This window comes from Ambystoma mexicanum, chromosome 3p (assembly GCF_040938575.1).
Source record: "Ambystoma mexicanum isolate Mex_15411 chromosome 3p, UKY_AmexF1_1, whole genome shotgun sequence".
NCBI lineage: Eukaryota > Metazoa > Chordata > Amphibia > Caudata > Ambystomatidae > Ambystoma > Ambystoma mexicanum.
This window is the reverse complement of record NC_090925.1, coordinates 679,529,500-679,556,141: the sequence shown is the minus strand read 5'-3', so window position 1 is coordinate 679,556,141 and position 26,642 is coordinate 679,529,500. Positions and strand designations below refer to the sequence as shown.

At 49.5% G+C, this 26,642-nt stretch overlaps 1 protein-coding gene across 1 annotated transcript in view; it reads right to left on the bottom strand.

Annotated features, from left to right (window-relative positions):
• Positions 1-1,037: 1,037 nt before the first annotated feature.
• Positions 1,038-26,642, bottom strand: part of FAF2 (Fas associated factor family member 2) — a 362,642-nt gene continuing 337,037 nt past the window's right edge. Inside the window, exons 10-11 of the mRNA XM_069651461.1 lie at positions 2,127-2,270; positions 1,038-2,011 (exon numbers count right to left, since the gene is read on the bottom strand). Coding sequence (XP_069507562.1) covers positions 1,829-2,011; positions 2,127-2,270 — 327 coding nt within the window. The 3' untranslated portion in view covers positions 1,038-1,828. The remainder of the gene's footprint in view (positions 2,012-2,126; positions 2,271-26,642) is intronic.

Genomic DNA, 26,642 nt, shown 5'->3' with positions numbered 1-26,642 from the left:
ATTGCCAAACTCCTGGACCACACAGCATATATACAGCTCTGCCTCTTCACAGAACCCAACCACCTTCTTGACCTAGCCCAAACTGGCTTTAGACCACTGCAAGGAACTGAATCCTCCCTTGTGTCGGTTTGGGATGACCTAAAAGAACAGCAGATGCAGAAGGATGTGCAGCGCTCATCCTTCACGACCCATCTGCTGCCTTAGATGCCATGGACCACACCATATTCACAGACCGGCTACACTCGTTAGGAATTAAGGACTCCGTCCCAACATCTCAACTCACTTGAAAATCATGCCCTTCCCCATCTTTCCCCTCTCTCGCCCAGTTCCGAAAGGGGATCCGCAGGGAGCCTCCCAGTCACCCCTCTTCATTATCTACCTGCCTCGTCCAAACCTTTCTTCCGCTATCTGTTTCCACACCTGTGGTTAATTTATTGTGAAAGATTGCAAAGATATCCCAAATGACCACTTGCTCAGCCTACAGACTTCTAAACCCTTTTTATCCACCAAATCTGGACCATCAAAGTTGTTATCCCAAAAACCTCATGCTTGGGCATCCCATGTAGGAAATGGGTGATAGCATAATGTACATCGCCACTGCAACTCTAGTACTTTTATGCCAACTCCTGCTACTTCACAACCAGACGCTCTGCTCCATATATACGTATCCTGCTGAATGATCAAAGAAACTGTTAGCAAGGCCTCCGTTTTGTTGTGGCCATGCTGTGGGTAGATGAAAAATGAGACTGTGGAAAATTGAGTTAGAGTGAGAAAGATTATTTATCTATTACTGACATATTTGCAACTTCAAAAAACGGCAAATAAATTGCATATAGAAGTTGACCAAATTCAATGGTAATCATTTTCTCCAAGCTGAAAAGGATTAACGGCAAGATTTGGCCCAGTGATCTGAAGATGCAGAGATCAACTAAACATTAACCTACAAGGCTATTTTATACCTCATCCGCACGCCTAACTAATAAGGGCAGAGAAAACGACCTAGACCACCTCCATCCACACATTAAGTTACACACAGAAAAATTCTAAAATGTTTAATTTATACTTCGTGGAATAAATTATCTCTCGAATATGACCAGTTCGTTTGGACAGAAAAGCAGTGGGAAGAGACGTGCAGGAAGAGCCAGCACGCAGGAGGCTGCTGCTAAACAATGGAAGCCAGAAACCCCCAACTGGGGTACTAATTCTCCCCCATCCCCTGCTGTAGACGTTATGTAACTTTAAACCAGCTTTTTGTCAGGTCAATATTAACTGCAAACACTCCTTTGGTCTTTTACATAGCAACAAAAATAAGAATACAAAAATTATCTTTTTTTACATCGTGTGAAGCTGAAGAAATCTTTATTGTCCGTTTCTTCCTGCCTCCGATCGGGTCTGTTTTTCATCCCTGCCCTCCAACCTCCCCCCTTTCCAAACACACGCCAAACATATCCACCGGGAGCTCCTGCTTCAAGTTGCAGTGCACAGGAACTCCAGTCAAACTACATGAGGCTTGCCCCCTTCAATCCGAGTGGAATTAGCTAGCGGGCACTGTTGGTTTGCCTGGAGAACTGCTTCCCATTCCGGTTTCGCCGTCCTTGTCTGCTGACGATATGGCTGGATGTTAGTCCGTGTACTCTCCTCGGGCCCACATGCAGAGCACCTCCATCGTCCCACAATGCAGAGCTAAATCATGCACCACATTGGTCGCATTGCAAAGGTGGTGCCACATTGGACATGTCTTTTTAAAAAAAATAATGTATAATTAGAATATTACTCTGCTTTCTGGATTCATTCCTTTTGTTTTTTCCTGTCTTGTCTCACTGCATTGTCATTCGTCCGTAAGGTCCTGCACAAAGAGAACTTGGGATCGGCTAAGTCCAGCCTCCTGCAGCGTGGGGGGATTAGGTCGCTCCTCTGTAGGCAGGCAGGGCAGTACCCGACGGGGAAAATTGGCCACAATTTGAAATTTCTCTGGGCTTTCATTCAACGAGAAGAGAAAGTCATGGATTACCTGCCAAAGAGAGAAAAGTCGCTTTTAAGTCATTTTCTACCCAAATAACACATCAAGCCTGGTACTGCAGACTTGCAATTACTCCCTGAATGCCTGCCCCTAACCTACAGCTCACCGTCAAAGGCTGTGTGAAAAGAAACCGTCTCTCCACTCGCGAATCATTGGGCATCTTGAAAACTATTTTCACGCTGTTGGGGTCATCTGGCTGAGGCTCGGGAGGCAGACATTCTGACTTGCGCTCTTTTTCCTCCTGCAGATTCTGAGAGACAAAGACATTATGTGGGTGTTCACAACAAGGCAGTGGCGCTAACCGACAATGATTTCAAGAAGTGAAAGGAGGAAAGCAAAACAATGTGCAACAGATATTCCCTGGGTGACAAGTGTTTATATTGAGCTGAAAGATTTGTGGGTCTGTGTGAACAGCCCATCATTGTCCAAACTCTAAATCACATGATTCTACTCACTTTTGAAATCATGGCTGTCACTACTTTGACCTTCTAGAGAATTCTTAAAAGAAACCAAGTTTCAAATTGTGCACATCAAATTTCCAGGAAAAGTATTCACACCCAACTACACCACGACCAAAAGGTACCAGGGCTGTTGGGACAATCAGACATACTAGATATGCTTCTTACCAAACTCCTCTGCAAACCGGGCTGGACCTCCACTATCTCCATGAATGATCTCAAACTCGACATAGTGGCCCCAAAGAAACGCTCCCAAGTGAAGCAAGTACATAGACTGCTCATGATCAAGCATCTCAAGAAGAGAACAGAGGCTACATAGGAATCTGGAGGAAAGACTATCTGCCAACTGACAACCCAGAGCTGCTATGATTAAGGCAAAAAACTTAAGCACACCACAAAGAGGGCCCACCACAAGTCCACAAGAAAAAGTTCAAAATTCAAAATCCAGACTGCCTGGGGCACATCCCCTACCCCCATCACAAAAACCCTGCAACCATCGACAGATACTTTTGCAACACAATCCTACAGATCCCAGCCCACCAAGACTAAACCTAACTGCATCACTCAACCCAGCAAATTAGCAACTAGAAGAGACAACACCAGCACTTGGAGCTTTCTGCCCCTTTGAGATTAAGAATAAGGACAGTCAATACCTGCCACCCAGCAGATCAAAGACCCATGCCCCAACATCTACAAGCCCATAAGCCAACAACCTGGACTTGCCCCCACCCCACACCTCAATCACTCCTTAACTCAATAAAAGTAGTCCAAACGGTAAGCCTCTACTTAAAAATAAAAGTAAGAAATTCCCAGCTAAAGGCCACTCAAAATGTGCCCTCGTCACTAGTCAATGACTACGGATAATCAACCCTTGGGAGTAAGAAATGGTGCGCTATGTGTATGTGGAGAATTGATGGGGGCGAGTGACTGTGTGCCAAGTTAGTGGCTTGCAATTTGCAATTTTAACCCCTGGTAACCCCAATTATCTGCTGAGCCACCCCATCTCCAACAAAGTTCTATGAGCGCTAGAAATCATTTTAGGGGTGGGAGAGCAACAACTCTGGGACAATGTTGAAATGAACAACCTCCTGAACAAGTACATTCAAACCTATGAGAGAAAGGAACCCACCCACTAAAACAATGTTGACACGCAAACACTGCCTTCACACTACGTTTGACACTACCAGCCAGAGAAACCTGCTAAAAAGACTTCTGGACCAGTGTTAAGAGCACTATGTCATACCTTAGCTCTTCTTTCAGACAAGACAAAGACTACCAACATAGCCACCCCCCCCCCTTTCAGGCCACGGCCATGCAAAATCATCCCTTTAGCACCTCATGGATCCAGCGGACTTCCACTACTCTACTCCGGACTCCATTCCACTCCGTCCAATCATCCACAACTCAGGTCTCGCAAGCTTCAAAGTACATTGATGGTACTCCAATCATCTACACACTCCACTCAACCAGAGCACAGCACCCCCATCGCCTATTGACTTTTGGACAATGACTAAATCTAACCAAAACAGCTCTTGTGCACATCTTAATAACCCCGCTTGCATCCATTGGCCTGAAGAAATGGGAACCTGCTTATAGCAAACTGTTTAAAACCTCAGACTCTTCAGGCACAACAGCCTCGAGCTCAACCCCAAGGTAAAGCCATAGCAAGAAGCCGCTTCTTTCATCTCAGAACCAACCAGATCATGTAATACCCTACTTTCTCCGACACAGAACCAGGCAATCCATTGCACTGGTACTCAGATCAATTATGCAACAGCCTGAACTTCGGATGCCCAGAATACTTGCTAAAACGCCTAAAAAGCTCAAAATACTGCAGAAAAACTCAAAAGTAGAAACGCAAAGCCTGGCTCTTCCAGCTCTTCATAATCCTGCGGTCAAACACAGGATACCATTCAACAGATCTGTATTGCCCACCAATGCAATGGACTCAGGAATCCACCAAGAGGACATTCATCCATTGTAAGCTACTTGGAATGCTTTGCTGCAGAAACTTAGCCTCAGAACTAGTGCACTAATTCAACCAGAAAAGCCAAACAGAATCTTACTCCTCATTCCGGTCAAACAAGCTACGAAATTCAATGCCCTGGGGACAGCATACCGAGGAAAATCATTCAATATCCTGCTGATCACAAGCTTTTAATATACACAAGCACAGATTGGTTCTTGCTCTAATATTTAAAATATAATGCATATCAATACAACAAGCAATGGACGCTATTTAATCGTATTCATTTTCAAACAAACTACTATGTTCCAAACAAACTGTTCCAAACCAGTGTTATTTGGGAAAAGTTAAATTACTGAGAATTATCAATGTGTCCAAATGTGTACGCAAATACATTGCTGCAAGTAAAAAAAAATAAAACATAAGCACGGTTTGCACAGAAAAACAAGCATTTACAACAATACAGTTCCTATTATCTACACAGGGTTATTTACTTTAAAAAAAAGGCATACATTTCTCAAAACAAAACCGATTTAAAACATCAATATGAACTCAAACGCACACAGTACAATATTAACATAGGATAGAGAAAGAATTACAGCTAGTAAAGGTTTTAGAGAACATACATTGATCACATAAATCATGAATTAATCACATAGCCATGGACTGTAAAGAAAGTCGTTCTTGCTTTTTAGAGTCTCTTCCATTTTGTTTTAAGATATCCTGACCATTTTCTACTCCAGTGAAACCCACTGTTAGTTAGAATTTCACAGTAATGAAATCTTCTTGACCCGTGTCAACCCCAGAACTTTTTGATTTTACTGATGGATTATATGTCCTTATACCTCTGAGTGGGAACCTTTTTCCATACTCCCAGAATCTTTGACTCATTTTATGGATGCCATTTTTAAGACTCTCCATAGTGTCTTTTAAAGTTATCCTCTCACAACTTTTTGGCAATATGTGCCTATTGTTGCTGGGTTGCTCTAGGGACTTCCCTTTAAACTTTCTCTGGATAACCTTGTGAGAACTACGGTTTCCAAGGGTGGAAAGGATTTTTGGATCCTTTTCCATTTGATTAGATGAGACCAGCACCCACCACCTTATGTGGAGTGCTGGGGAGATACCATTCATCTCCATTCTCATTTTAAATGAGATTTATGTGGAGGTGGTGGGGGGGGGGAGGGGCATGCACTGTTGCGCTGAACGGAGTGTGGCCGCCTGAAAAGGAGCTCCGTGCTGGGGGGCCGCATTCTTGCTAACATCTGCTGAAATACGAAATATTTAACGAAAAGATGACTGTGGGTCCATTCCACAAGACCTCCAACTGCCACCTGAAAATCAGACCGGGATGTGACCATCGTTCCACAGATACCACCTCTGGCCCAATCAGCCTTCCACATCCGGCGGGGTGCGCCTTCTGCGCCAGGAGTCACAGTGGCTGTGGGACCTGCTGGGGGAGGGGCGAACAGCTGCTGGCCTGCGTTCGCCCTGCGCCGTGGAGGAGAGTCAGCGGACACCCATTGAGGGGGACCAGCTAGTGCACTGCCTTCGGTGCACCATCTCCTGTGGCTGCTGCCCCCCCACACTCGCCCACTGCCAGGCGGATCTGCGTGGCTGAGACCTGGGCTAAACCCGATCCCCCGGTGGCCTGGAGGATTCCAGCCCCTCTCCCCCTTCTTCAGCTGGGTGAGTGAGCCCCTCTGCTGAGGTGTGTGCCCACTTCTACCCACACCTACGAGGAGTGCGGCTCCTCCTCACAGCCTGTCCCTTTCGGCTGTAAACTGACGTGGCATGCTCCCCATTCTTAAACCATGCCCGGATCCCTGGGAGAGGGAGATCCCTAGACCCTCTAAATACGCGGGACGTCACAGTCCATTCAAACACAGTGGAGCTCGGCTGCAATTACCAACACTTCCAACTCAATTACCATCTCCAATGATATGTTTTAGCTGACCCCGAGCCTTCAGTGACAAACGCATAACTTGGTTTTGTACAAGATAATTTATAGCCTGCTACATACTATGGTTCTTTTTTTCCCAGTGCACCTTGATCCCGGCATAGAGCAGAGTTCCAGTGCAGTGCTCCACACGCATATCTTCCACTCCGCTACCTTAAGCCTCCCAGCCGCGGTGGTAGCCACGTCGTTAGCTCCCCTCTGTTGCTGGATATATAGTGCTGTAAACCTAGCCCAAACCCGCTGGTGAGCAGAACGTGCTACCTGTACTTCAAGGCTTTAGGTGAGCATTCAACATATGGATGCCCTTGCCATTACATCAGATGACACATCACTTCCATGAATGTAGTGTGTCCCCCCTGGTCTTGAGACAGCATGTTGTATGGGCACAATAGCTTCCTGGGAGGAGAAACTGACATTGCCAGGAGATGGGAGAACCAAGGCTGGCGGGGCCACCAGAATCATCCTGACTGGCTCTTGGTGCATCCTGCACTATTCTGACCATGTTATCCAAAGACCGTTACCCTTGGAGCGGTTCTGAGGGTACCTGGAGGTGTAATCTGGGTATTGGGCGTTCTCCAGAATAGCAAATAAGTTGATCTCTGGGAAGCCCCATTCTGCAAAGACGTTGAGTACAAGGTCCTCCAGTACCTGCCACTCATGCTCTACAGGGAGGGGGAAGTCTCTGCTGATTAAGTCTGCCAGAATATTGAGTTCCCCTGGAACATGTTGTGCAAGGAGGAACATTTTGTGTTTGAGAGCCCACTTCCATACATTCTGGGACAGTTTGGACAGCCCTAGAGAGCGAGTGCCCCCTTGTTGGTTTAAGTAATACATGGCCGTAGTACTGTCCATGAGGACTAAAACGGTCTTCCCCTGGAGGTATGTCTGGAAGGCCTTCAGGGCCTTGAACACCGCTAGCAGTTCCAACAGGTTGATGTGATTGGATGCTACCGCTGGGGACCACACGCTGTGCGCCGTCTGTTGAAAGAGGAGCTCCTCACCCCGTCAGAGACTCGTCTGTGGCGATAGTTGCTTCTACTGCAGAGGTGGTGAAGGTTTTCCCCTGCAGAAGGTTTTCCCTTGACCACCACTGCAGAGACTGAACTAGGGCTGCCGAAACAACCACTAGAATGTCCCACTGGCCTGACACTATTGGCTCGAAAGCCACTCTTGCATGGGGCGCATGCACAGATGAGCGTGAGGCACAAGGTAGATGCAGAAAGCCATCATCAGTAGCATAGCTTTGCGTACGGTCACCTGGTGACTGGCTACATTGTGAGGGATCTGGAACAGCAAGTTTTGAATCCTCTCGGAGGTGACGACTAGGCAGTCTTTTGTCCGAATTAGAGCCCCCAGAAACTGACTGGATTGGGGTTTAGACTGGTTTTTTTCTCATTGATCGAGAAACCAAGGTTGAAGAGGAGATCTACCATCCTCTGGGTATTCGTTTGGCATGTTCCGTACAAATCATGTTATGAGCCAGTCGTCAAGCTAAGGTTAGACTGGGATGGACTGCCTGTGCAGGTGAGCCGCTACTACCGCCAGTACCTTCGTGAAAGGAAAGGCTTTCGGCCTGCATAGCGTAGGCCGCTCACCGTTTGATCCGCTTGTCTTTCATAGTTTTCAGTCAAAAGAGCTTACAGGCCTTGCATGGGCGCTCGACGTGGTCTCGAGGAAGACACTAATTGCATCAGCAATGGGTGTCCTTCCAAGGAAACTTGCCGTTACACGACGGGCAAAATTTAAAGGGTGTCTTCCCCATAGCAGAGGGTAGTGGCAGCCAGACGAAAAAGAGAAAGAGTATGGGAAATACATTCTTAGAGCTGAATAAACCCACGGCCCCAGACTCCCTACTGCAAGGGCCTGTCTGGAGGGCCGAGGCCACACAGTCGACAGTGACCAAATTTTCGGCAGCAGCAGGACCCCACGAGGCAGTCGTCGAGAAGATTAGTCGGGAGAGTGACATCATTTGAGGTCAGTATAGCATTTATATAGCATCACCTTTGCAATATTGAGTTTTAGGAAGGAAAGGTTAGGGTTAGATCAGAACAGACCGATAGGTTACAAGAACAGTTAGATTCTCCCAGATCGATGTTGGCAGCCCATTATACCAGCATTAACGTGTTCAACATTTGAGGGGGACAAGCACTGCCAAAGCCAACAGGTTCAGAAAGAGGCCTAAGGGAGCAAAGACAGCCAAAGTCGATGGTCAAAGTTCTGATGCTCTTCTTAGAAAAATGTTCTTAAATGGTCAAAGGTTCAAAAGAGAAATCACAGCAACTTTAGAAAGCACAAGATGTAAGGCCAATGCAGGTAAGTTGAGGTCAACTTATTGTGGGGTAAATCACATTTCCAAAGATAGGAAGCAGCCCAAATGGCAACAGAATAATATACCCCAAACCCCACAGTACCTTGAAAATGAAGAAAGTATTCCAGCTGGTTGCATTCACAATGAAATGCAGTAGATCCTTGTTCCTTGGTCGAGATGACTAAAGGGAGGACGTCTGGCAGGCTCCTGCACTAGCACTCGAGAGAGAGAGAGAGAGGGAGGGACTCTGCAGCAATTCATCGATTGAGTGGTTATTTGTGGTTTTGGTGTCTTTTTCTCAGCGCCAACAGAGATGAAAAGCTCTAGTTAGGATTTCCTCGATCCCTTGGTCCTGGATTCTGGTGAGGGGACTGTGGATGCAGATTTCTTGCTTCTGTAGGGTCCTCTGGATGCCCACAAAGATCTGGGCGGATTCAGACTTTGGAAGACAATGCACTCACAAGTGGTCGAGGTGCCCCAGGTTTTAGGCTTCTGCAGCCTTGAAAGCCGCAGAAAGTTGCGGGGGGGTTGCGCCAAAATATTTTGTCTCGAGGCTAGTTGCTGCCACCAGCCTAAGGGAGGACGTCGTCCTTTCCAGGTCTTCCCTGTAGATTCGAAAACGGGGTCAGTAAAGCTGCAGGGCTTCACTGGACCCTTTGCAATCCAGGACGGTGCTACTGGCGTCTTCTCTAGTCTTCTGCTTTGGATGTTGTCCTCCAGTGGTTGAATATGCTTCTAGTCCCAAAAACATTGCTTTTTATGCAAGCACCCATTCATTAACAGCCCGAGGCTGTCAATCACAAACCAGGGTGGCTGTCTTTCAGAACAGCCAGCTGGACAATTGGAACTGGTTTCACTCGGGTACACCTAGAGTCAAAGGACATGTGTTAGGGACAATTCTCAGAAGTGTGCCAATTCCTCTCTACCTTAGACATACAGCTCTTTTGCTGGACTGTTTCATTTTTACCTGGAGAGAGTGAGACCCTTTTTCCCCACTCTCTCATGGATTTTAATGTGATTTTAACTCCGTTTCTTTTGGTTTTTGGAGTATGACAAACTCCATAGGCATCCGTTTACATTGTAGCACACAGCACATTCAGTGTAGTCCTACAGGGAAGTCTTTCAGATTTCTTCAAAGGTTTAAACACCTTTCTCTTGGATAACTACTGTTTCCAAGAGCAGTAAAGTGAAATTGACTTTGCTTTACAATTGTAACTTTTTAGACCCAGCACACACTACCTTACAATAGGGTGCTGGAGGGGCTACATAGTAGCCCCTTTGTCTAACTTCTCATGTAACATTTTATGTTACCCGTTCTTCGATGAATGGCTGGTGGCAGTGGTTTACTTTTTACTACCGTGGCGTGCCTTCACCGCAGGCTGTATTCGCAGCTGCAGTGAAGCAACCTTGGGTGCCATTTTTGTCAAAATGGCACCAGTCTTTTTTCACCATTTCTTTGTGGAAAGGTCATTCTTGAGATTTACTCTGCGTGCCAAACCAGGTTTGGTCCCTTTGTTCGTTTTGTCTTTGGCGGGATTCACAAGTGAAGGCCGCCTCTGGCTCTAGGTGGTCTGGTGGGGGCAGGAAGTGAGGGAGGTGCCCGAAACTCCCTGTGCTTAGTCTCCTAGGAGACAGGGATGCACTCCTAGGTGATTGGCCGGCTGCCTGTCGGGCAAGGACAGCCACCCTGGTGGGTGATTGACAGCCAGGCTGGAATGAATGGGAGAAACCTGCATAAAAGTCTAGGCTTTTTGGCTCGGAAAGCAGAGTGACACTGGACGGAGGAATACGAAGAACACGCCTGCTGCAACTCCTGGACCGTTGGTTTGCCCAGTGAAGACCTACTGATGTGCTGAAGCTCCAAATTCGTATCGACAGAGAAGCCCCTGCCAGTACGACTTCTCCCTTTAAATTGGTGGGACCAATCAACTCCAAAGTAAGCCACCTGGACATCCTTCTCAGAGATGGCTGAATTTCCACAGAGTTGCTGCTGGAAACCGAAACGCCAGGAAGAGGAACACCAGATTGTGTGTGTTGCTTTTAAGTTGGCCAAGAGCTCCAGGAAGAACCTCCATACTCGCCGGAAGCAGGACTGACTGAGACTTAGCCACCTCAACAAAGTGCTGGATCCCAGATGCAAGGAAAGTCCATCTCGACAGCCAAGAACCGCGGTGGTGCTGCTTGCGGCAGACGCGAGGAGCTGAAACACCGAATTGCCACTAGTTTGAAGATTGCTGGTTGCTGTCGGTTACTGTCACATTGCAGTGCAGGAGTCCCCAGAATGTTACACTCACCTGGTCTCTGCGGAGGCGTTGGGGCACGGTTGCAGCCCACCCTGAACTTGAATCACCCCCTTTAGGCCTCTCCCTCAGTAGAAAAGCTGTGAGCGGTGGTACGTGGTGATACTGCTGCTGCGTGGAGATAAGAGTGTGTGAGTGCGCCAATCTTTGATTGTTGTACCCCTTGAACCCTTCACCCCAAAGTACGGTTTCTGTGAGCATACGCCAGCCCATAAAGCTCACCTGTGAATTATGGAAGATTAGCTCTCCGTCCTGCTACTTCTGGCAGGGGCGCGTCGAATGGGATCTAGTTCCTTCACTGATCCCTGATCAGGATTAGTCTAGTCCAGCTGCAACTATGCTTCTCCTTATGATTGGTAAGTCTTTCTTCAGCTCTTGTGATGCTGTTTGTTTATATGTTGCTCTTATTTATGCACGCAACAATGTCTCTTCTGTTTTCTTCCCTTCAATGGAAATGGGACCTGAATGCAGCTGTGACACATGAGACGCATCCGGATGGAAGATGGATGCTACTGCAATGTTCGACAGCAGGTAGGTGATGGTCTAAGGAAAAAGCGCAAAGTATGGCGAAGCGCAACCTTAAACTCTTTTTTCGATGTCTAACCTTGTCTTCTGTTTTTCCTTGCAGGCGCTGCTGTCAACAATGGAGCCTGTCGTGCTGCGGTGCCAAGATGAAGATTTCGGCGTTCCGGAAAGTGTAAAGGTGAATACTTGGTTCGCTGAAGAGATGTACAGGAACAGCTTCCCCCAGTTTGTAATTATGCTGGCAGGAAGCAGGATGTCCAGGAAGCAGGATCTTCAAAGGTAAGTCTGACCTCAGACGACGGTGAGCGTTACGCTGCTTGCAAGTGCAGAATAACGCGAAGCGTCTGTCTGGAGGATCGGGGCACACCCATTAGGGCCGATTTACCAGCCAGACCCTGCCACTCCTAGAGAGTGAGCACGTGCGGAGGAAATCCATTAGCAGGAAAACCCAAGAATACACTTGGGGCTGCCTAATGGATGGAATGTTCAAGGTTAATGCATCTGAAGTGATATGTCCATAATATAAGCTTTTTGGTGTTAAATGGATGTCCTGGTTTACTTTTGTTCATGAGCCTGGTGCCAGGACAGTGTCCACCCAGGTCTCCTGTGCATGCGAACTCTGCATGCCTGTGCCCCCGACTTCATTACCACGACACAGAAGTCCTCCTTCTTGTCTCCACGACTGAGGCCCAGGAATACCAGGCTCTGCAGAGCTGAACAGGAACACAAGTAATTTGCTGTATTTTTCTTCTAACCAAATTACTGTAAAGTCTAAGAGAACTTAGCTTTTGTTGTAGATTTGCTTCTACTCTTCACAAGCCAAACAGCTTGTGGCCCTACATGGATTCTTCTTCACTAAAGACTTCTAAAACATTGTGCAAAGACTTTCCGTACTTACCTGCAAGAAGTGCTTCAGCTACATATACTTTTGCCTATTGACTTTGGCCTAGCCGGTTTCTCTGAAAGACTATCCTCTGACATTGGGGAGGGTTGAAAAGTATGTGCCTACTTAATATTTGTGATCTCTTGTTTGTTCTAAAAACCTTTTTCGTTAACACATCTCAGTGCTATTCTAAAATGCCAACAGTAATATATAAATGTCCACAGTGTCCTAACAATTGATGTCACCTGAGGGTGTAGAAAGTGTCTGTAGTTTGGAATATGAAAGTGTCTGTGTGGCATCCCCAATGGGTGCTTGCTGATTTAGAAACTAAGTGTGGATTTTGAAGGTATTTGTGTTGCTATAATATTGCTCCCTTCTAAAGACGGCTTATTTAAAATGACGGGTAAATAAATAATTGTTTTATCAAGAAACCTTGAGTTTAAGTGTTTGTTTGAATAATTGTCACAGTGAATCTTTGTGTAACAACGATACAGCTCACATGACCCCTCTTGAGATAAGTCTGGCTGCTCTACCACACTATCAACATGTGTAGTTCAGACTTATACCAAAGGTTGGGTCCTATTGCCAGGAGGCTGCAATTGTTGTAGTGCACTCAAAGGGTGCTACCCCAAATCTTTACCCAACAGGAAAGTTTCAAGACCTTCCCTCAGTTCCTACCTTTGCAGACACTAGAGCCTGGCAGGGCTTCAGGGCTGAAGCCTGCCAAAGGCAAACTACAGAAAGGCCTCAAATCTGATTCAAACCGAGTAAAAGCCTAGAATAAACTAACAAGAAATGGCGAAAAATGAAGACACGGAGCATCTTGAGAAAATGGTCACCCTTGGGTGCAGCACTGCAGCTGAGATATCAGCCTGCAGATACATGCCACTAGGTAGTAAAAAAGAAAATAAGAAACCAGTTCCAGCCATTCAGGAGAGTAACAAAATGTTACATGAGGAATGGGTTAAAGGAATTTCTATGTAACCCCCCCCCCCCCCCAGTACTCCACATAGGGTGGGGTGTGCTAGACCCATAAAGTAAAGCCAAGTAAAACAGGGGTCATCTTACTATTCTTGGGAACAGTAGTTCACCCAAGAAAAGGTAGTTAAACATTAAGAGAAGTTCAATGGACTTCTCGGTGGTACTGCACAGAAGGTGCTGTGTATCACAATGCAAAAGCAGATGCCTATGGAGTTTACCAGACTCCATAAACCAGTAAGGAATATAGAAAATCATAGTCGAAAAACACGTGAGAGTCAAAAAAGGGTTCCCACTCAGGAGTAATAGTTAAAAAGCCACGAGTCCAGCAAAAGAGCTGAGGGTCTCTAAGGTTAAATGGAATTTGCACAGAAATTAAATTTCCCCAACTCCAGGAACTTTGTCCACTGCCAGGATTTGATCTTGAAAACAACACTGGTTTAGAACAACAATGTTCTGCCTCTCTGCTGACTATAAGATACCCTGCTCAGGTCTCATTTCCTCAGACCAAGGTGACTAATTAAGGTGCTTTTGTTGCTCTTCATCCCTCTGGATTCTCCTGTGCTGCTTGACCTTTCACACCTAGCACTGTATTCTCCCAATTTCCTGGCATGGCTGTGCCCTCACCTGGACCCTTTGACAATTCATCTGTGTACTGGGACCCTGGTACTGTTATCGCAGTGTGGAGATCAGATTCAGTGGCATATCATTTTGAACTGTTTTTCACTGTAAACTATGACCTTTTATCAAAGGGACACTTTTGGTGGATCTAGTCACTGACTGGCTGTTCTTTAGGACCTTTTTTCATTTTTAATGCTTTTTAGTCCCATTCTCCGAGACACCGAGCATATTTTGGAATTTCCTGACTTTCTCGCAAGTACTTTTTTTTCTAACCCATTTGCCACTGTAACTCACTTTGACAAGTACTTGTCGCCCCCAAACCCGCCTCGCTTCCCCACTTCTCAAGGTTGGCTACTCCGCATGACTGCCTCCCTAAGGTTAGTATTGCAGGGGACCTCGCTTTAAGGCGTTTATCGCTTATATTGTGTCCTCGACAGGCTGGTGGCAGTTTATGCATTTTTATATATTGTACTAGTGCACTACAGTGCACCTTTATTTCTACAGAACAACAAGTTACTTCGCTCTGGTAATGTTCTTTTAACTGATGTTCCTCCCACGTATTCATCTTTTGATATATCTTTTCCTGCTTCAGAAAAAACATTTTGGCAAAGGACGCTGTGCATCTATGTACCAAGAGAGCATCTGTCTCGAAGTAGACGCCATCACGAGTATGTATAGCATGTGCAGTGCCCGTTGGCTTCAGTTCTGTTTTCTCCCCCCACCCCCGTTTTCCTTTGCAAAATTACTCGCTTGGCATCATACTGCATCAGAATCTAAAAGAGCGTAAGGAACAAGTTACTTACCTGTAACTGTTGTTCTCCAGCATGGGTCTGGCATGGATTCACATGCTCATGAATATTCCCCGTCGTCAGGCTGGGAATCCTCGGTAAAGAAAAAACCAGTATCAGTTTCGTTTCTGATCTGTCTTTCGTAGTAATAACCAATCACTGGTCTCTGCGTCATACTGACCACAGCCAATGACTGCCCTCTACCTAAGCACCGCCTCTGGCAGCCATCTTCAGATTTGGAAGCACGTGAAGTGGCAGTATGACCAAGTGAAGAGCCGCAGAGGGGTAGGCGGGAGGGTTCGCATGTGAATCCATGCCAGACCCATGCTGGAGAACAACAGTTACAGGTAAGTAACTTGTTCCTTCTCCACCATGGGGTCTGGCATGGATTCACATGCTCATGAATAAAGAATACATAGCAGTACACACATGCACAACCACGGGAGGTGGCAAAGGCTCAACATTAAGCATTACATCAAACTCAACATTAAGCATCTTACCTCCTCACCAGGCTCACCTCAGGCGAACAGGTTGCGCAGCACTGCTTGGCCGACCCTGGACTCCTCCCTGGAATCCCGATCGACGCAGTAGAATTTCGTGAAGGTGTGCGTCGACCTCCACGTAGCAGCCCTGCATATGTCCAGCAGGGGCACACCAGAAAGGAACGCCGTGGTAGCCGCAATCGCTCTGGTGGAATGGGCTCTCGGACGGCCAGGCAGCGGTCGGTTTGCCAACCGACGACAGTACATGATACAGCCGGAGAGCCATCTGGAAATGGAAGCCTTCGAGAGAGCCTTCCCCTGATTGACAGGTCCAAAGTTCACAAAGAGTTGTGACGTCTTCCGAAAACACTTCTTGCGGTCCACGTAGAACTTCAGCGCTCTAGCCACATCCAGCGAGTGCAAAGTCCTCTCAGCCGGCGACGAAGGCGACGGGAAGAACACAGGAAACACCAAGGGTTCGTTGAGATGAAAGTCCGACGGTACCGTGGGCATGAAGGAGGGGTGGGTCCTGAGCACTACCCTCGTGTCGTGAAAAGTCAAGTACGGGGCCTTGCAGGAAAGGGCCTGGATCTCTCCCACCTGTCGTGCGGAGGTGATGGCCACAAGAAACGCTGTTTTCCACAACAGAAATTTCAACGGGGCCGAGTGCAGAGGCTCGAACGGAGGTCCCATGAGCTTGGTCAGCACCACGTTGAGCTCCCACGCCGGGGCCGGCGCCTTCACCGGCGGGAACGATCTGAACAGTCCCTTCATGAACTCTTTCACCAGACGATGAGACCACAGGGACGTCCGGCCCGTGGTTCTGGTGTATCGGGAGATCGCAGCAAGATGAATCTTGATGGACGCGTGTGCCAGTCCAGCTTTGGCCAGCGTCAGCAGGTACGGCAGTGCCTGGGGAGCCGTAATCCGTAGAGGGTTAATCTTCTGTGCGTGGCACCAGACAGAGAACCTCTTCCATTTGTGTCCGTAGCATTTAAGAGTCGAGGACGCCCTGGCCTTTGCAAGAACCTCTCTGCAGTCGGCCGGTAAGTCGTATCCTCCAAACTCTAGCGCTGCAGGAGCCAGGCCTGCAAGTTCAGCGATTTCGGGTCGTGGTGGAGGATGGCGCCTCCTTCCCTGGAGAGTAGATCCGCGTCCACCGGCAGCTTGATTGGCGGGGACGCTGACAAGTCCAGAAGGTCCGGGAACCATATCTGCCTCGGCCACGCAGGTGCGACGAGGATCATCCTGCACCGTGACCTCTTGAGCTGGTTGACGAGCCGGATTAGCAGTGGCAAAGGAGGGAACGCGTAGAGGAACAGGCCCTCCCAGGGGAACGAGAAAGCGTCGCCCATGCTCCTCGCCTGGGGAAACCTGCTGGCGAACCTCCGGCACTTGGAGTTAGTCGCCGTCACCACCTTGCCCTTGAGGGACGGAAGGAAGGACCCGAGGGCCCAGAACACTGCACGGAGCTCCAGTACGTTGATATGGAGGGACTTCTCCGTCGGGAGCCAGAGGCCTCTCGCGTGCAGATTTTCGGTGTGCGCTCCCCACCCTTCCAGGGAGGCATCCGCGGTCACTGTCTCCTGGTGGTCTGGGGTCTGGAAGTCCATGCCCGCCGTCAGATGCGCGCGGGTGCCCCACCACCGGACCGCTCGGCGGAAACTCTCGTCGAGTGTGATCCTCTCCTCGAAGCCGCCCGTCGTTTGGATCCAGCGCGCGTCCAGGAACTCCTGCAACGGGCGCATCCGGAGCCTGCACATGGGAATGAGGTAGATGCAAGAAGACATCATTCCGAGGAGGGACTTAATGGACCTCACCTTGGCCGCGTCGGAAACCAACATCCGCTGTACCTTGCCCAGGATGGACCTGGTCCTTTCCTCCGACGGGGAGGCCAGAAGGGACACTGTCGAGCTTCGCTCCCAGAAACAGTGCGTTTTGCGCGGGTACCAAGTGGGACTTGGCGTAGTTCACGGAGAATCCCAAGTCCGTGAGAAGTTGGACGGTCCTTGCCGTGTGCTCCACGGCGAGCTCCCTCGTCTTGGCTCGGATGAGCCAGTCGTCCAGGTAGGGGTAGACGTGGATCCCCTCGCGGCGCAGCTGCGCCGCCACCGGTGCAAGGCACTTGGTGAATACCCTGGGTGCCGACCGTAGTCCGAAGGGGAGGGCTTTGAACTGGTAGTGACGCCCTTGGACCACAAACCTGAGGAATTTTCGGTGCCCCTTTAGGATGGGAATGTGGAAGTAGGCATCCTCCAAATCCAACGACGACAGGAAGTCTCCTTCCTCCAGCTGCCCCAGGACGTGCTGGAGGGTGACCATCCGAAACTTCTGCGCCTTGATGAACTTGTTCAGACATCGCAGGTCTAGGATGGGGCGCCATCCTCCCGTCTTCTTCTTCACGAGGAAGTATCTCGAGTAAACTCCGGAGCCCCGAAGCCTCTTTGGGACGAGTTCGATGACGCCCTTCCTGAGCATCGCCTTTACCTCCAGGAGAAGCTGAGGGACGAGAAGCTCTTTCCTGGCCACGGGGGGGGGACGCGCGGGCACCTCCTTTGAAACTCGAGCGCGTGGCCCCGGGCTAAGGCGTCCAGCACCCAACGGTCGGTGGAGATGGACTCCCACGCGCTGTCTAAGCTCGCCAGCCGGCCTCCCACCGGGGTGCATCGGTGGGGGCCCGACCCCACGGTCGGTTCAATCCTGTTTCGACGAGGCTTTGCCGCCTTGACCTCCTTGGCGACGACGGCGGGGTCCGCCAGACTTGCCTCGTCCTCTGTAGGCCTCCTGAGACGACGAGCGGGCCGCTTGACGGTAGGTGGAGAAACCGCCGCCGGAACCTTTGGAGGTGCCCTTGCCTCCGCTGCTCCGAAAGGGCGTCCGTCGTTGCTGCAGAACCCCAAGGGCCCGGGCCGTCTCAGTGTCCGTTTTAATGGCCTGAAGGGAATCGTCCACTGTTTTCCCAAACAGGTTGTTCCCATCGAACGGCATGTCCAGGACTCTGGTCTGTACGTCTTGACGGAAGTCCGTAGCCTTGAGCCATCCACGCCGCCTAAGGCACACGCCGTTGCCCAACTGGCGAAACCCAGTGTCGGCGATGTCCGTCGCAATAGTGATGGCGTGGTCCGACGCCACCTCGCCTTCCTGTAGGATCTCCAGGGCATCCGCCCTCTTGTCGTCCGGTAGGAAGTCCAGCAGGGGAGCTAGTTTGTACCATAGCTCCCTGTCGTAGCGGGCCACGATAGCCAAGGCGTTGGCCGCTTTAATCGTCGTCGCTGCAGACGAGATGACCCTGCGTCCCATAGCGTCCAATTTCTTTCCCTCGCCGTCCGGTGGGGAAGTCGATGTGGAGGCCGCACCCCCCCCCCCCGCTTTCTTCCTGGCCGCCGCGGAGACGACGGAGTCCGGGGTAGGCTGCGCCCGGAGGCACAGGGGGGCCGCGTCCGGGACCCGGTACTTCTTCTCGTACCGGTCTCTTCTAGCCGGCGTCGTGGAAGGGTTCTTGAGGAGGGCGAGGCCCTCCTCCCAAATGTCGTCCAGTAGAGGCACCGCGAGGATCGTCTTCCTCTTGGCCTCGCGCCGTTGATAAAGGAATCCTTCCTTTTTCTTCTCCTCAGGGCAGAGTTGGAAAAGCTCGGATGCCCTGGCGATCATGGAGTGGAACGATCCAATCTCGTCGGGCGGAGAAACCCTGGTGGGAGGCGACGACGGTAGATCCTCGTTGTATACCTCGTCGTCCGTACCCGTCGCTGCCGTGTCAGTCCCCGTATCATCCCCTCGGGAGGACGGGGAGGAGGGCTGGACGGGGCGCGACGGCTGAAAAGGAGGTGGAGGGAGAATCCTCCTTTTCTTGGGCGGGGGAGCACCAGAAGGTCCCGGTTCAGGATCCCCTGACGGGAGAGGTTCCTCCGTCGGCAACGGTAGTCTCGTCCTTATCTCTGAACATAAGGACTGTATAGCCAACAAAATGGCCGCCGAGTTGTCTTGCGGCACTGGCAGAGGGTAATCCGACGGGCGATCAGGAGCCCCGTCGGCACCCTCGACGATGTCGTTGTCACCTGTGTCGGGATCCATCCTGACGGGCCGGTCTTCTTCCACGCCAAGGCCGTGGCTTAAGACCTCAATCAGCTCTTCCTCTGAAGCTGAGGCCGAATCTACGATGACGCCCTGCCCCCCCCCCCTTTTTCTTCCCCGCCGGGGGTTTCACGGGGGTCCTATCGATGGGCACAAAAGAGGACTCCCTCTGAGGTGGCAGGGAGACTGAGCCCCGAGGTCGCCACCACTGGTGTAGCCTCCACAGGCTGAGCCAGGGCCGCCGCGACAGTATCGATAGAGGGCTTGGCCGGATGGATTAAGGCCTTCACCACCTTAGGTGCGCTCACCGCCTTATCCTTGAGGGGGGGGCACTGCCTCGCTCCCCCTCCGATGGGGCCTTCGAGCTCGACCGGGGCCTCTCCAGGAGCTTCGCCGGGTGCTCGCCCTTCCTCTTACCCGACCCAGAGCGTTGGCTCGTGGCTGAAGGTGCCGGGGAGGGTGCGCCCTGCCTGGCGCCCGTAGAGCCCGACCGTTCGGTGCTCCCGGTGCCAGCGGACTCGCGGTGCTTGGCCTTATGTTGGACCCCCGTCGCCGGGGCGTCCTCAAAGGTCTTCGAAGACCGCTCGGATTTCTTCCTCTTCTCACCTGACGGGCTCTTCCCTTCCAGCCAGTTGGCGAGACATTGATGGCGGTCCTTCATGGTCCGCTCCGACATATTGCAGCAAAACGCACAGTCCTTCTCCACGTGCGCCTTGTCCTCATGTAAGCAGTAGAGACAAAAGGAGTGCTCATCCTCCTTAAAGACGTTCTGCAGCTGGCATCCAGGGTAGATCCTGAACAGCTTTCCAGGCGTCGAGCTTCCCTTCTCCTGGGCCATGTCCGGGCCTGAGAAACTTCTGGAGTCCTCCAAAAGCGTAGCTCGACGAGATCTTCACCCTTGAGGGGCGCAGACGAATCCGACACGGGTCCCCGTTGATCGGATGGAGAGTCGGTGGAGCTTGAGGCTCTTTTGACCGAAAAAAACGAAGTTTTTGAGCAAAAAAAACGTGAAAAATTAGCACTAACGCTCGAGAGCAATAGCACGAGGATCCCAACACATGAACGTGCGGTAAAAATCTGAAGATGGCTGCCAGAGGCGGTGCTTAGGTAGAGGGCAGTCATTGGCTGTGATCAGTATGACGCAGAGACCAGTGATTGGTTATTACTACGAAAGACAGATCAGAATCGAAACTGATACTGGTTTTTTCTTTACCGAGGATTCCCAGCCTGACGACGGGGAATATTCATGAGCATGTGAATCCATGCCAGACCCCATGCTGGAGAAAGTGTAATACAGGGAATTCTACAGTGGAGTAAGTTGCGAGGGGCGATGAGGAATACATAGTAGGACCATCCAGTTGAAAAACGTTACCAGGGGGTAAGTAATTTATTTGAATGGATTTTGTCCATGTATGTATTCCTCATTTTTGATAGACTAAGGGACTAAGAATTTTCAGAATTAATATTAGTCATGGACCGAATGAAGGACTGCCTTCCCAAATACTCCTTCATGAGGTGAAGAAGCCTATATTCGGGAGAACTCTCAAATGTGCCAATTCCCTTCACCCTAGTGACCCCCAGCAACTTTGCTAGATTTTGAGGATTTGATTTTTTTTACCTGGAGAGTGTGACCCTTTTTCTCCCCACTCATGTATTTTGATGTGCGTTTTACTCCTGTGTTCTTGGATTATGGGGTTTTAGACAACTCCATAGGCATCTTTTCATGTGTGTCACACAGCACCCTTGGTGCAATGAAACAGGGAAGCCTTTCAGGCTGTCCCAAGGTTTAGTACAGTTTCCCAGAGAAAGTAAAGTGAAATTGACTTTACTAGTCTTTTCAAATTCCTAGACCCAGCACACACTATCTTACAATAGACTGCTGGAGGGGTTACTTAGTACCCCCTATGTCTAGAAACTCATGTAGCAGTCAAATGCTACCCTTTCCTTGCGAAATGGCTGGTGGCAGTGGTTTTACAAGAAACTACCATCATTTTCCGCGAACAACGGTAGCGTAAATCGCGGGAGCCATGTTTTTAAGATGGCATCTGAGCCTCCTTTGTTTAAACTGGTCCCAGTCGTCTTTTCACCTTTTCTTTTTGAAAAGGTCCTTCTACAGTTTGTCTCTGCGTGCCAAACCAGGTTTGGACACTTTATTCCTACGCCTTTGGTGAGCGCCAGGACTGAAGACAACCTCTGGCGCCCGAGTGTATGGGGTTGGCAGGAAGTGAGGGAGGTGCTCGAAACTCCATGTGCTTCATCTCCTAGGAGACACAAATGCACTCTGGCATGATTGGCTGGCTGACTGTCCGGCAAGGACAGCCAACCTGCTGGGTGAGTGGCAGCTAGGCTGGAATGAATGGGAGAGAACTGTTTAAAAGGCAAGTCTCTTGGCTTAGAAGGCAGAGTCGACCACTGGAATGAAAGAACCGAAGATGAGCTGGAAGAGGATGGCGGCTACAACTCCTGGACCGTTTGTTTGCCCGGTGAAGCCCTGCTGTCGGTCCAAATTGCCATCTCGACAGAGAAGCCCTTAAAGGACAACTTCTCCCTTTGAGCTGGTGGGAGCAAACCAGTCTTAAGCCATCTGGATACCATTCTCAGAGCTGGTTGCATTTTCCTCAGAGTGCTGCAGGAAACCGAACAGCCAGGGAGGAGGACACCAGTTTGTGTGCTTCACGACAGCTACCAGAATCGAAGATTTGCCAGCTTTGTGACCTAGTCCCCCAACGTCCTCCCTCTTGTCCCCACGACTGAGGCTCAGCAACAGAGCGATCTGCAGGAACAGAAGTCTTCAGCTGCATCTTTTTCTTCAACATAAGGTACTGTGAAAACCCAACAGAATTCACCTCTCACTGCGAAAGTGTGTGAAACTTTGGCAACTTGCAGGCCTAGTCCGCTTGTTACCCGACATAAAACATTCTTCTATGAACTACTTCTGAGAACTGTGGCGAAGACTTTTCCATTTAACTACCAGAACCGTTTTTACAAGACTCTAGCCCATTTACTTTGGCCTGCCTATTGCATTGGACCAACTCCTCTGGTGAACTCAAACTATTTGCACTGTTTAAGAATAACTCCACTATTCATTTAATTAACTTATGCCTTTTTGCTCCTACTTCAAATGCTCTGAATGCCATTTTGCTCCTCCTTCAAAGTAGTTTAAAGTGTGAAGTACTGTAGAATATTTGTGTGATATTGATTGCCTCCTTTTAGTGAATGTTTTCTAACTGACTATATAATAGATTAATAAGTGTTTTACCAAGAAACCTTGTGTATAACAGTCTATTTGTGATTGTAGACCTCTGTAACACTATTACAGCTCACATTACCTTGAGATAAGCCTGGCTGCTCAGCTTGCTAGCAAAAATGTGTGGTACAGACTTATACCAAAGGTTGGTTTTGCTTACACAGGTTGTCATATTTGTGTGTAGTGGTCCCAGAAGGTACTGCATGCAAACTTTTCCCAACAGTCTACACAGTAATGTTATACAAAAGTATGGATGGTAGACCAAGTGGCTGATGAAAAGATGTCCCTTATCGGCACCCCTCTTTGTAGGGCTTAAGAGGTTGCTATGCCCCTCGTAGAATGGGCCCTTAGGCCTTCCAAACATCTTTCCCAGCCAATCTACAGTATTGTCCAATGCTCAGAATAATACATCTAGATAGGGCGTTTGTTTCTTTACTGCTAATCCTAATTTATGACCCGTGTATCCAATGGAGAGCTGATCATCTTGGCAAATCTTCCCCATTCGTGAAATCTAGAAACTCCGATCTTCTTGGGTCAAGTCTATGTAGCCTCTCCACTTCCTTTACAGGATGAGGTGGCAGGTAAAACGTTGGTAAAACAATAAGACAAAAGGAATTCAGCAACTATTTTAGGTAGAAACAAAAATTTTTACCTTAAGAGCAACCTTGTCTCTATAAATAGTAGCAAAAGGGGGTTTGCAAGTTAACGGCTGTAACTCGCTCACCCTGCGGGCTGATGTTACAGCTATTAGTAAAATGGTCTTAAATGTCATAAGTTTTAATGGCCACGAATGAAGAGGCTCAAAAAGGAGAGAACACAAGAAATTTTAGAACAAGAGTCAAATCCCAAACAGGAACTTGAAAAGGAGTTGGGGTATCCCGTTGGTTAGCCCCTTGAGAAACTGTCGGATTAAAGGAATATTATATTTCAGAAGAGCGTCTTCACAATACTCTGGTTGACCTGGGTTCCTTCGCCAATAGTTGAAAGCAGGCGTGTACGTAATGGTTCCGGCGCTTCTTCGGCGTCTTTGCGCAGTTTAGCCCACTGCGCGTCCGCATAGCTCGCGAGCAAAGAATTGTTGTTGGCAATTCTTGCCGAAAAGGCAGCCGAGGATGTAATTCTTTTAGCAAGGGCATATAACCGCTTGCCCTCCTTGTCAGGTGGTGCCTCACTGGTGGAGAGTGGTACCCCTGCCCTCTTTCTTGTGTTGGTTACTACCAGGGAATCCGGAATGGAATGTCCCCTGATACAGCGGGTCTGAGGGTGAAGGAGTGAAAAGTTTTTCAATTCTAGGATTGACCCCTCTGATTAGTGCGGGTGTGGACAGCGAAGGGATGATTCTTCTCCTCACCGAAGCGAGGAGGGGAATTGTCTGACTGACCGGGGACTTCTCCTTAATTACCCTTTCTACAAAGTCTAATTCAGGAGAGAGCTCCCCAGTGTCTAGTTCGAAGTATGCTGCTGCTCTGCGCAACAGGGCATTAAATGTGGGTTGATCGTCGATGGGAGACGTGTTTCTAACCGGTGAAATCTCAGGAGGATTTAGATTCAGGACATCAGTGTCGGAATATATTGATGGAGATTGCCAGGGGTGAGAAGGTCCTTCTTCTGGATTTTCTCCGAAGCCTTCTCCTACCGAGTCTGGGCTGTCGTCCAGACCTTCCTCCTGGTTCCGACCGTCTTCCTCGTCCATAAAATCATCCTCTTCCTCAAAATAATGTTCTTACCCAGTGAGGTCATACACACTGTGGAAGTCTGAGGCTGTGTCCTGGTGGGGATTGACTAATCTTGGAATTTTGGCCCTGGGGTCCTCCTGAGGCCCTTCTCTTATTCTCTTTGGAGTGGGAGGGTTTTGGGCATTCATAAACCTCTCCATCCTTTCCATGCAGAGATGGAGCCTATCCATGGTTTCATGGGGTACCCCTGAGCGGTCTAGCGGGGGAAAATTGGTGTCTTGTAGCTGAACATGGCTCGATCTCTCCCATAGCGTCGAGGAAAGTGTCCCGTAGCCTTCCGAAAAGCCTTCCGGTGTGTCTTTCGACCTTTGCGTAGCGCTCGACGTGTCTTTCGGCGTACGCTTTTGGGCGTCGGCTACCACGATCCTCGCCAAGCTCTCAGCGACTCGTTTGTCCGCGGGGAGCTGTGGTTTCGACGTTATGGGTGTCGCACGCTCTACGGCGGCATGCGCTTTCTGCTGATGCGCTCCGGCCGATGATTTGGGGGCGGCGCCCTTCTTTGCCGAAAGCCCAGTCGCTGGTCGCGGCTGCGGTTGCGGTTGCGAGAGGGGCTTCGAACCCGAACGGTCCGAGGAGGCCGCCGGTGAAACCTGCGTCTCCTTGGGCGCTGATGCTCTTTGCCTTCGGCAAAGAAGAGCCATGGGTTGTGTGCTTATGTGTGGTCTTGTGTGCGTCAGTGTCGCCGGGGTGTTCATCCCCATAAGCAGGGCGTGAGCCGAGCCCGTCGGGGCCGGGGACAGACGACGAAGCGTGTGTGCGCTCTCTAGGGGGGGTTTTCGACTTCCGTAGCGGAGGTCGTGGTATCACATTCCTCGTCACTGTCGGAGGTAGCGACGGTGGGTGGGGCGTCGGCCTTCGACATAGCGTAGGCTGCCCACCTTTTGACCCTATGGTCTTTTAGAGTCTTCGGCTTAAGAAGCCGACAAGCCGTGCAACCCTCCTCCTTGTGATCGAGGGGCAAGCAGCGGTTACACCGTGAATGCTTGTCCTTCCAAGTAAACTTGCCCTTGCAAAGCGGGCAAAACCTAAAGGGTGTCCTCTCCATAGCTGAGGCAATAAAACGTGATAACCACCCCAAGGGAAAGGAAGGGGAAAAGGAAAGGCATTCTCAGAAAAGAATTCGAGATGTCCCACGACCCCCACTCTCCCTACTGTATTTGGCCTACGAGGCCAGGCCACGTGTTCGGCAACGCCGAAGGATCTGCTCCGCTCGTCCCCTCCGTCGAAGATCTTGCTCGGCGGAGAAGCTTCCAACAGCGTCGAGGGGAGGATCGATATGTTTTATATTATATAGGAAAACGACCAAAGGTCGAGGAGATGAAATCTGCAATGTCTCTCGAGGAGCTCCGCGTAAAGGCGACCAGTATCTGGGCGGAAAAAAATCTGAGGGACCTCGACGCGTGAGGGATTGTGGGTACAACGCACGTCACTATAGGGATAGTGTTACAGACACGCCTTGTCGACGTCCCCTTTTCGACTACGAAAAACAAAATGCAATACTCCGCAGTGACCACTGGATGTCGGACCTATGCACGGCATGTGATTCTAAGCAGATTAACAAACATCAGAAATTATATTTCAGAAGAGCGCATAAAAATTGAAAGCACTGCCAAATAATGTTTATGGTTCTAATCTGGAGCCTCAGATTTGCCAAATGTAGCAAGAAAGAAAAACACCATAGGTGTATTACATTAAAATGCGTCAAAATTCTCATCTCTGCACCAGTTGCAGAACCTGTTGCAACTGCACAAAGATTTAGCTGCTGGCCGCCTGGCCAAAAGTATCATCCCGCAGGTCCCAATCACTATATTTCAACCTCTCAGAAACCATGCTCGAAGGTGGATTGTCTTGACCTCTGGATGAGAACCTGACCCTCCTCTCACGAGACAAAGTCCTCTCTTTGTGGAAGACACATTGGCGGGCAGATTGACTCGTCCAGAAGGTCCGGGTATCACGTTCTCTTGGCCCAACCTGGAACAATTAGGATCATGGATTTCCCGAACTTTCTCAACCTCCCAATTAAATGAGTAATGACCGGACTGGAGGAAACGCGTACAAGAGTGAAACTCCCAGGCCACTCCGAACACGTCCCCTAGAGCTCATCTTGGGGGAAATTGCCTGGAGCAGAAAAGTTACCAATTTCGGTTGACACTGGTCACAAATATATCCATATTGAGGGGTTCCCCAAAGGGTGAAGAATTCATGAAGGACTTCCTGAGATAGTTTCCACTCATGGGAGACTGCTCTGCCTGCTCAGAGCATCCGCTGCCGTGTTCTTATCTGCTAGATTAATCGCTGA